At 34.3% G+C, this 11,928-nt stretch overlaps 1 protein-coding gene across 1 annotated transcript; it reads left to right on the top strand.

The window, feature by feature from the left end:
* The first annotated feature begins 6,921 nt into the window (after positions 1-6,921).
* LOC132183364 (cellulose synthase-like protein H1) lies at positions 6,922-10,652 on the top strand. The gene is made up of 9 exons (XM_059596793.1): positions 6,922-7,178; positions 7,270-7,597; positions 7,954-8,079; positions 8,171-8,287; positions 8,411-8,623; positions 8,726-8,840; positions 9,001-9,179; positions 9,666-10,016; positions 10,104-10,652. The coding sequence occupies exons 1-9, from the start codon at positions 6,922-6,924 to the stop codon at positions 10,650-10,652; spliced, it is 2,235 nt and encodes a 744-aa protein (XP_059452776.1).
* Positions 10,653-11,928: the final 1,276 nt, after the last annotated feature.

Here is an 11,928-nt window from a genome sequence, read left to right as displayed (position 1 = left end):
GTACCGATACTCGGATGGAGGCCAAACCACTGAAGGAGGCTATGCCAGAAGGTGGTATTCCATCAACAGACCGTTGAGTGCACCAAGAGAAAGAGTTAATTGACGGTCGGGGCATGGCTGAGGCCTCAGTTCAGTGCCATGGTCATAGGACCCGCAACCCTCGTACACAGGGGTAACAGTGTACATGGGCCCTAATATGAGAAAATGATGATATGATTTCAAAAATGATATACTATGATGATTTACAATGACGATTTATAACGATGATATACTATGATGATTTACAATGATGATTTATGACGATGATTTATTCATAGACGTAATAATATGTATATGCTACGGGAGATGCAACTGTACATACATGTATTATTATGGCTGGATGTATATTAATTTGTGAAAACGATTTTCAAAACTGAGAACAAGGAGTAAAACTATTTATGGTTGTGGATTTTACTTGCTGGGCCCCCTTTGGGCTCATTCAGTTTTATTTCTTGTTTTCAGGTAGAAAGGACGCTGGAATAGGAGGCCGGAATGGGGATGGGAATAATTATTAATTTTCAAAGTCTTTTCATATCAGTGTTTGCAATAATATGATATTCCGCAACTAAAGTTTAATGTTTTCTAATTTCGCTTGTAATAAAATCTCTTGAACAATGTTTTACACATTTATCGTATCCTTTAAAATCAAGTACTCTGATAGACCTTATAGATCTTTGCAAGAACTTTTGAGTGTAAAAGAAGAAAAGTGGCAAACTCAGCCTTAACGGGCTGGGGATGTTACACACTGCGTTGGGGAAAACTGAGTTACTGAAAATTGTGTCTGGACATCTCTATCTTCTTGTCCGAACACCCTTGTATTGTGAACCGGCCTTTGAGCTTTGGAACTTCCGTTTTGATCACCGAATTCGCCAAACATGAACTAACAAACTCCCCCTTGGGCAATTCAGTGACAAAATTAATATGCCGAGCTATCCCATCATCTCCCCATATTTACTCCCCTTTTTTGTCACAGAATGACAAAAGGTCTCCATAGTTCCTGAAACACTCACAAAAAAAATCAAGGCATATGTGGAACAGGAATAACACAAAACAACTCAACTCATGATCACAAAATAAACGAAAATGCATGAAGTATGCGTCAAGATCATGAAGACAACCAAAAACTCCCCCTTAAAGAATGACTCTTTTATCAATAAGAAACTGGAAAAGAAAAAACATGTTTCTTCCCCTCAAAAGTCAAATGAACATAGATAGTACACACATCAACGACTCATGTATTTCATAATGAATATCTCAAACATGCTCCAAATAAGCAAAATATACATGAAACTAGAAATGGCAAGAAACCCATATTGCTTAACCCAAGCAAAGAAAAATGTTTCATTCAACCCATGCTTGTGTGGTGTGTGTGTAAACCATTCAATGAGAACAATTATCAACTTACAAAATAAGGAGAAAGTTTCATCACCATGTATAGGATGAGAGTGGCTAGGCCCTTATCTTACTAGGGCCTAGCCACTCTCATCCTATACATTTCTCTTTGTAAAACAATTTGCACAAGTTTGACACAGTGAAATAAATTCCTTTTGAAATATGATCTTTTGATTTTATTTGTTTCACTATTTTGTTTCTTTTTTTCTTTGGGAAAGTGTCCTTAAACTTATGGTGCTTATCACAAAAGATAAAGTAGAAATTTTTAAGCCCTAGGTTCAACTAGCATATGGTCAATTTGGAAAATATGACTAGTCAAAAACAAAAACCTCATGTAGTTACCTAACGGACCTCACATTTAAAATTAAAGAATAACCTCAAATTAAGCTTAAATATGCACAAGAGATTAAGCATAGACAAAACGTACCACATAAGTTCAAGCTTTAGGTAACCACAAAAACAAGTCTATTAAAAACAAATTTTCATCTCATGCATATTAAGAACATTCCAAGACGCAAGGAGTTAAATCCATGAAAGCAACATGAGAAATTAATGGACTATTTTGGTGCATAAAACAAAAGAGAGAAAAGAAAACAACCAAAGTAACCTATTTTTGTCTTTTTTTTTTTTTTAAAAAAAAAAATTCCAAAATGAAATCCACCCAAACAAAGAAACAAAAAATCAATGCAAAAAGAAAAACTAAAAATACCAAAACAAAGCAATAGAAAATAACATGCTCTAGCATATTCAAAAGAATGTATGACAACCAATCCTAGGCATGTGGGTAACTTACTTAATATAAGGTGAGATCACCACCACTCTCCCTCAAGGGGTGAATGGTATCATCCTTCCCAACCCACACTTGAGAAATCTTAGGTCTAAACTTATGACTTTGCTCAAATTTATCTAGCCTATAAAGCATTTCACTCATCATGATGACCAAACACTCACTTTCTTTACTAGAATAGGAATTTTCATTTATATGCACATGAGGTTTCAAATTAAAACAATAAGGTCGAATGTGACCCACTTTTCCATAGTGATGACATGTAGTGACAAACCTTTGATATGGTAATTTCCTAGGAGGATGCACGATTCTAGGCTTAGGGTAAGATGCATGAGACTCAATGAAATTTTTCTTACCTTTCTTACCTTGACGAGTCGGAGCAACTGCTGGCTTTCCTTCACCTGAAGATTCTTCTACTTTCACTGGTTTAACAAAAACAATCTCTAAAGTAGAAGCACGATTCGAAGATAAATATGCATTTTTATCAAATCCTAAACCAGATCTATCACTAGAATGCTTCTGAACATGTAACATTTGATTAAGCTTTTCACTAGAGAATGTACTCAAGTGATTTATAGTTTTAATCAAATCATTTTGAAGGGATTTATTCTGAGCATTAGCACATAGTTTTCAGATTTAAGAGTATTGCAAACAGCATGTGAATCACTCAAATTTTTCAACAAATTATCCATTTCAAATTCAAGATTCTTAACATCCTTAACAATTTTCAAGTTAGTATTTCTAAGCATAGAAAATTTTTCCATCAAATAGTTGAAGGAGTTTTGAAGATCACTAATCCCTTTTGATTCATTATCAGATGCAGACTTAACATCTAATTGATTAGAATCAGCATAATCATAAGTCGCAACAAATGCTATATAATTAGGAGTTTCTTCCTCATCAGTGTCACTCAAGGTAATATTGAAGGGTTTTTATCTTTTGGCTTATTACTCTTGAGGTTAGCACAATCCTTGCGCACATGACCATAGCCAGAACACTCATAACACTTTGGACCACGTGGGTCTCTTTCATTTCTCTCCTGAGTATCTTCTTGTTGTTTTCCAAATCTCTTGGAAATTCTATGTTCATTCCTATAAAACCTTCTAGCTATCAAGGCAAGTTCCTCTTCATCTTGTGAGTCCTCAACAGATAACTCATTAGAGTTCTTCCTAAGAGTTCTAAGGGCAATATCCTTATTTTTCCTAGGTTGAGGCATGGAAAACTCTTAAAGTTGAAGACCACCAACTAACTCTTCTATCCTCGTGGTATTAAGATCAGTGCATGACTCAATAGCAATTACCTTCATTCTGAATCTTTTAGGGAGTGATCTCATAACCTTTCTAATCAGCTTAGTGTTAGAAACTTTTTTTCCTAGATTTATTATGGAATTTCTAATTTCACTAAGTTTACCAAAGAACTCATTAAATGTCTCATCCTCTAACATTTTAATTTCCTTAAATTGATAAACTAACATTTGAAGTTTTGATGTTTTAACAAGATTTGTTCCTTCATAAGTAGTTTCTAGGATCTTCCATGCAGCTTTGGCACTATTACAATTTGAAATTCTAGATAACTCAGTTTGTGAAATTGCCAAGCATAGGGCATTCATAGCTTTGTCATTCGCTATACGAGTTTGATTTTCAACATTAGACCATTCGGCTATCAGCTTATCTAGAGCTTTAAATCTAGATTCAATAACAGACCAAATGTCTATAGATTTTAAGAAAAATCTCATACGGGACTTCCAATAGCCATAATTTGATCCATCAAAATTATGTAAAGTGTTAAGGGTTTGAGACATCTTAGACATGAAACGCAGATCACACTCAGGAAATTAATCGTTCACAGAGTGAACCCGCTCTGATACCAATTAAAAAACGCTTAATGGGGAAATATCATAGTTTATGCGGAATTAACGGATATTTAAATATAAGCAAACAATCACCAAAATATGAACAATCACACACAAGAATTTTGGTGACGAAGAGGAAACCTTTTATAAAACGATCTAATAGTAAAACATTTCCGGGGTAGTCAAACCCAGGAAATCACTATCAAAAGATTATCCATAGATTATAGACACTAGGAACACTTACAAACCGATGCAAGACCTTGACTCTGTAAGATCGACAAGCCTCCAACTCGTCTCCTCTCACGAACTCTAGGGTTCTAAAATTCGTGCTTCTCTCATACAAAACCCTAGACCTGGGTTCACTTAAAAACACGTTTTTGGGCATAATACGTACAAGGTGTCCGGACAGGGTAAGTGCATGTCCGGATAGGATCTTGCGAAGGAGCAAATATACACTTGCTGGAAAGCGTGTCCAGACAGCCTAGCACCATGTTCGGACAGCCACTGCATTGGGGAAGACTGAGATGCTAGAAATTGTGTCTGGACATCTCTATCTTCGTGTCTGGACACCCTTGTCTTTCAAATGGATCTTGGAGCTTTGGAACTTCTATTTTGATCACTGAATTTGCCAAACAAGAACTAACACTATTCAATGCACGCTTTCATGTATTTCATTCATTTTCATTTTTTTTCTCATGTCACTCTTAGAATTGGTTTCCAACGGCTTTTAATTAGGATCTAATGAGTTAAATCTTATATATCTATATATATATATATATATATATAAAGGAACATAAAAGAGAATGGATGGGTGGCTGTGGGGGCAGAAACACCTTTGCAGGTGGTGGTGGGGTTGCTAATGATACAGCAGCACTCTCAGAGAGGTGATTAATTCATGGAGGACTCCAACCCTGCAAAGTTGGCTCACAAGTAGAATATAGATCATTTATTTGAAACGAATTGCCTATATTAAAGGTAGTGCATGCACAAAGAGAAACCCTATTTAGTATTCTCTCATCCTTCTTTAACCTATTATTATTATTATTATTTTTAAATTAACTATTGGATTTGTAAAACCTAAATAAGTGAAGGTGTGGATTCTACAAATCCAATGGTTGATTTTCAAAAATGGAGGGCGGGAGAATACTAAATATCATTTTTCTTGCACAAATTACAGGTATTGTACTAGGAGTACTGATATATATATATATATCGAGGTCACCCTTGTGTATCTCTTGTATTCATCTAAAATTGATAGGGTTTTTAAAATTATTATTCAATTTGTAATAAATTAATATTGAATTCAACGATGATTTTAAAAGCCACATCACATTTGGGATAACTCTAAGAGAATTCTAGGAAGACTTATAGCATTACTCATAAAAAAGACACAATGGTAACATCTATCATTACTTTTGTACATGATCGATCCCAATAGTAAGAGATAAGATCCGAATTGATTATTTTAAAAGGAACATAATCTTTTAGTCTATTGAAGTTCTCATGTCTATCGCTAAAGCGTCCTATATTCTCCCTCGTGTTTAAGACCAATAATTAAAAATAATATCATGAATTTAGATATATTCAACATAATTCAACTCTACCTTCGGATATGTCATGTGAACCTATCTACGAAATTACGTTGTCCAGATTCACATTAATCTTGTCGTTTACGTACGTTACTCATTTGGCAACTGTAAAGGATGTGGGTGATGGTTGTTGAAATTTCTGAATATCTGAGCAATCATACATTAGAACTGCTTAATTAGCAGCATGATATCTGAGCAATCATCAAAAAGAAAAATAAAGAAAAGGAGAGAGACAGAGGGCAAACCACAATTGAATATTCTTTTTTCTTTTTGGGTTAAATACTAAATACTCCATGGGGTTTCGTTACTTTATTTTTTTCTCCCTAGAGTTTGATTTTTATCATAAGAAATTCCTGTGGTTTTGATAATAGACCAAATTAGTCGTCTCTTAAACTTAACGGAAGTTCATGTAGACCAATCAAATGTTGACAGGTGACACCTACTTAAAATTTTTTTTATTTATTTTTAATTAAAAAAAAATGTATTTTAAAAAAAAAAAAAAAAAAAAAAAAAAAAATTTGGAGGTGACTTGGCCGAATGGGGGTGGCTGAAACTACCCCCAATGGGTATTAGGGGTGGCTGGAGCCTAGGGGGTGGTTTCGGCATCCCCTTGGCTCCATGGGGGTGGCTCCCATCCGGCCAGATGGGGGTGGCTAAATGGCCAAGGGGGTCCTACTTAATTTTTTTTTTTTTTAAATTAAAAAAATAATTAAGTAAATACCACGTGTCAACATTTGATTGGTCAACGTGGACTTCTGTTAAGTCAACTAACGGTTAACTGACAGAATAACTAATTTGGTCTATTATCAAAATCACAGAGACCTCCTGTGATAAAAATCAAACCCTAAAAGAGAAAAAATAAAGTAACAAAACCCAAAGGAGATATTTAGTATTTAACCCTTTTTTTTTTTTTTTTTTTTTTTTTTTTTTTTTTTTTTTTTTTTTTTTTTTTATGTTTCTTTGGAGTAGTTTTTCTTCTCTCATTTTATAGACACTGCGCGCGGCACTAAAAAAGTGTAAGTGTGACTGAGAAAAGTTGCCATTGTTTTCTCTCTCACGACGGAGAGGCTGCTTTCTAGAATTCAATGCGCTATCTTTCTTACGACGTCGCTTTCTGTTTTTGGCTAAGTCCACAAAAGACTGAATAGGATGTTTTTTATAGAAGAAGTTAGGAAGGCGCTTTGATTTGACGTATTTTCCTTAATATTACACACCTCTAGAGGTTTGTTTAAACACCGCCTTCAATAGATTATAGAACAGACATGGCCACTCCAAACTCTCTCCCTTTATGTGAAAAAATTTCACGTAGAAGCGCTGCACAGAGAGCCATTGATGTCATAATCCTCTTCCTTCTCCTTTCTCTCCTCGTTTATCGTTTCCTCTTCCTCAACGACCATGGCCTCACTTGGCTCCTCGCCTTCCTATGCGAATCATGGTTCACCTTCATTTGGGTTCTAGTCATGAACATCAAATGGAATCCTGTTGGATACAAAACATACCCGGACAACCTCTTGCCAAGGTAACACAAATGTTTTTCAAACATGCATGTCATATTAAGGTTTAATTTAGTGGAAAACTTTCATATTCATCTCCCTTGTATTATTTGATAGGGTAACCGAGCTTCCCTCGGTAGACATGTTTGTGACAACTGCAGATTCTGTGCTTGAACCTCCTATCATCACCATAAACACCGTGCTCTCTTTGATGGCGGTTGATTATCCAGCTAACAAGCTAGCTTGCTATGTTTCCGATGATGGCTGCTCTCCTCTCACCTTCTACTCTCTTGTCGAGGCCTCAAAGTTTGCCAAGCTTTGGGTTCCATTCTGTAAGGAGAACAATATTCAAGTGAGAGCTCCTTTTAAATACTTTTCTGATGACTCCCTAACCTTCAGTGATAGCTCTAATTGGGAGTTCCAGCAAAAATGGAAAAGTATGAAGGTAATTCACAACCCAAGTTAGCTGTCAAAATTTGGTTATTTCTTTATTCGATAAATTCTGATATGGGATAGGAATGAGAAATGCCTGTCACTTGTGGACAAATTTGCTGGTCTTCAGAATTTGTAAAAATATTAATTAAATTTTCCCCATTAAATTTGTTTGAATAGTTGATAATTAAATTTACCATTAAAAAAAGTTTGAGTACATAATACAAAGAGAGTATTAAAATGCTAATTAAATTATTAAGGTATTGGAGTACACACACGAAAAATTATTAAAATATTAATTACATTATTAAATTTATTTATTTATTTATTTTGATAATATTGATTTAACATGATCTTGTATATATATAGGTTGAGTATGAGCTGCTTTGCCATAAAATTGAGGATGCCGCCAAAAAGTCCAGGCCATGTGATTTTTTGGGGGAATTCGCAGAGTTCTCAAATGTAGAACGCAAAAACCATCCAACTATTATCAAGGTAAACTCAATATAGACTTCTGTGTACTTAAGATTGTAAGAAAGTTGTAGTAGAAACTGCACTCCCTCAAACATTTTCTATTTTATTATAGGTTATTTGGGAGAATAAGGAAGGTCTTCCAGATGGATTATCGCATTTGGTGTATGTATCTAGGGAGAAGCGAGATAAGCATCCACATCATTACAAAGCAGGTGCCATGAACGTTCTAGTAAGATCATGTTATTTATGCCAAACGATCAATTCAGAATCCATTTAGTTTTTTAGTTCTTAAGGATAACTTTTAATCCTAATGTTATTTCCTTTTCATTTTAATTGTTTCTGTCATATATAGACGAGAGTCTCCGGATTGATGTCGAATGCTCCCTATATGTTGAATGTAGACTGCGATATGTTTATTAACAATCCAAAAGTTGTTCTTCATGCAATGTGTCTGCTGCTTGGTTCCAAGAGTGAAAAAGAAAGTGCATATGTTCAGTTCCCACAGATGTTCTATGATGGATTAAAGGATGACCCATATGGCAATCAGCTCGTGATTTTGTTTGAAGTGTGTCAAATTTATTTAAATCTCAACTTACAAATAAGTCTTATATTTGTCCTTGTTTTCTTATTGATCAAGTACTTTACCATATTTTGCATGTTTACAAAGTACATAATGCACGGAATGTCTGGAATTCAAGGACCTCATTACGATGGAACAGGATGTTTCCATAGACGTAAAATTATTTACGGGCTATCTCCAGATACTATGGAATCAATTAACAGTAAGTGAACTAACTTTGATTTTATTTTTTCTAATTATAAATGCCATTCTCAAAAATTCAATTATCCTTACTCCTTATTTCAACTAATTTTTATATCAACATGAATGATTTTTCATTTCTGAATGACTAGTATTTTAATTTTCTTTTTTGCCTTCCGCAGGAAAATTGGATGAGGATAAGCTTTTAGAATTCGGGAGTTCAAAGGAGTTGATTAAATCAATAGCTCATGCTTTGAAAGGGAATAAAGATCCACCTGACCATCTTTGGGACTCCATTGAAGCAGCACATCAAGTCGCCAAGTGCGACTTCGAATATAGTACTAACTGGGGTACAGAGCTGGTTAGTGACCAAAAAAGTATGGAAACCCCAAGTTGAGCTATATATATTCAATGGATATTAGACCCTGGGACGATTTGTCAATGAAAATTATAATTTGGATTAACGAGGGTTTAGAAAAAAAAAAAAAAATCAATAACTGATTCTTACTGTCATGTTAATTATCACAATTATATAACAATCTACTAAAAAATAATATTTCTCTATATATAACATAATTCTTCTTTGATAAGAGTAATGCTAGAAACTATTTTTTTATTCAACAAATATTTCACAATGTTAACGTGGCAATCCCAATCAACCCTTAGATGAGCCTTTGTTAAAAAAATCTAAAAATTAGTTGGGACTGTCACGACAATTGTTGAATAAAAATGTGATAAATAACAAACATTACTCTTATAATGAACATCGTTTTTATCGTCATAATTATTATAATTTTTCTGCCTTTCCGTCTGTAAAAAACTAGTGTGTGTGGTCTTCGCATTTCAGTTGGGTTGGAGATATGGATCGACCACAGAGGACGTCTTAACTGGGCTAGCAATCCATAAAAGGGGTTGGAGGTCTGTTTATTGCACACCCGATCCATCGGCCTTTTTAGGATGTGCACCCTCGGGTGGGCCTGCTGCAATGACCCAACAAAAAAGGTGGGCCACTGGCATGCTTGAAATTCTATTGAGCCGAAGTTGTCCCATATTTGCCACCCTGTTTGAGAAGCTCCAATTCAGGCAGTGTATGGCTTATTTGTGGTTGTTCTCGTGGGGCATACGCTCCATTCCTGAGCTATGCTATGCTACTCTTCCAGTGTATTGTATCATCACCAACTGTTTCTTCTTGCCAAAGGTGAGGTAGAGGTCATGAACAATAACGTATTCAAGATCCATTTCATAGATATTATTCTTTTTAAAAGCTTATAACATGTGTTTGTAGGTTCAAGAACCAGCATTCTATGCACTAGTTGCTCTCTTTGTCATTTACAACCTATACACTTTATCCGAGTACTTAAGAACTGGCCAGTCAGTTCGAGCTTGGTGGAATAACCATAGAATGGCAAGAATTACCACCATGAATGCATGGTTCTTTGGATTTCTGAGTGTCATGTTGAAGCTCTTGGGAATATCAGAGAACGTCTTTGAAGTTACAAAAAAAGACCAATCTAGTGATGCTTCCAGTGATGATGATGCTGGGAGGTTCACCTTCGACGAGTCCCCAATTTTTGTGCCAGGTACAACCATTTTGCTACTTCACTTGGCTGCCCTGGTTGTGAGCTTGTTGAATTTGCAACCCCCCGCTCATGATAGGCATGGGTCAGGGCTAGGGGAGGTCTTGTGTAGTGTGTGGTTGGTGCTATGCTTCTGGCCATTTTTGAAAGGGCTATTTGGGAAAGGGAAGCACGGAATTCCCATAACTACCATATGCAAGTCAGCTGCATTGGCATTACTCTTTCTGCACTTGTGTAGAAAGACCACTATGGGTTGAGCCCTTGGTCAGGCAATTAGTAATAAACCCATTAAATATTTTGTTGGGTATTATCACTCTTTCCATATAAAAATTAAAAAAAAAAAAAATGCAAAATTAGTCCTCTTTCCATATAAAAATTATCTAAGATATGCCAAAAATTAGTTTAGTCCCTATAGTGAAATTACGTCAAAACATTTGATGAATTATGTTAGGTGCCATGTCAATGCTAATAAATTGGTGACACGTGTTAGTCTTAACAAAATATATATATATATATATATATATATATAAATAAAAAACTGAAAATTTCAAAACTTAAAAACTTAAAAAAAATTATCCTCTATATATATATATATATATATATATATATAATATAAAAAATAATGGGGGAGGCGTGTGACGAGTAATGCTAGAAGTTATTCTTGTGTCCCTCAAAGAATGATGTGACTTTTAAAATCACTGTTTGACTTGTGATTGATCACTCTTAAATTTTGATTAAGTAGTGACTTTAAAAACCACCTCATTTTCAAAGTAACACACAAAAAAAAATTAAATTAAAAATTAAAAAATCATGTACTTAAAAGGCTTAAAAATAAGACTATTGGGAATTCCATCTAAAATTATCACCAGCTTCCTTGTCATTTCCCTACATTTAAGGATCAAAATTATTTTTTACTTTATTATCTACATATACTCCATAATAGCTCCCCTTTATCATTCCATATACTAATTAAATATAATTTTTTTACCTTTTTTTTAAAATTTTTATTTTATTTCTCTACTTTTTTAATGATTCAAGAGAAAGTGAGTTTTTTTTTAAAAATTTTTTTAATAAGCACAAGGATTGGTACAGTGCAACCCTATACATTGGGTTGTACTATAGCGATCATAATATTTAGAAGTGATATAGAAAATCTGTTGTAGATGACTTTTTATAACAATTTTTATATTTTCTCTAACCTTAAGAAAAATAACCAAATATAAGAGAGCTGCTCTTAATGCTTTAGGAGGAAAACCCTAGGAAAGTAGACATAATTATGACAATTGACAACACCAATCAGATTTAATTAGTGTTTTAAGTAGGAGTGTTAATGCCTAACTGCTAACTGTTTAACCGCTAACCGCCTAACCGCTATAACCACCTAACGGTTAGCGGTTATTGGGTTTACTAACCGTAACCACTAACCGCTAACCGCCTTTTATATAATATATTTTTATAATTATAATTATAAAAAATATTTATACATATAACATAATCACTTGATCATTAAATCACAATTTAAAAAAATAATAA

This window comes from Corylus avellana, chromosome ca5, assembly GCF_901000735.1.
Source record: "Corylus avellana chromosome ca5, CavTom2PMs-1.0".
Lineage (NCBI taxonomy): Eukaryota > Viridiplantae > Streptophyta > Magnoliopsida > Fagales > Betulaceae > Corylus > Corylus avellana.
This window is presented reverse-complemented; position numbering and strand designations above follow the sequence as displayed.

Coding starts and splice junctions, on each gene's coding strand:
- LOC132183364 (XM_059596793.1), top strand. CDS start 6,922: ATGGCCACTCCAAACTCTCTCCCTTTATGTGAAAAAATTTCACGTAGA. Junction 8,080..8,170: donor ACCATCCAACTATTATCAAG/GTAAACTCAATA, acceptor ATTTTATTATAG/GTTATTTGGGAGAATAAGGA. Junction 10,017..10,103: donor ACTGTTTCTTCTTGCCAAAG/GTGAGGTAGAGG, acceptor ATGTGTTTGTAG/GTTCAAGAACCAGCATTCTA.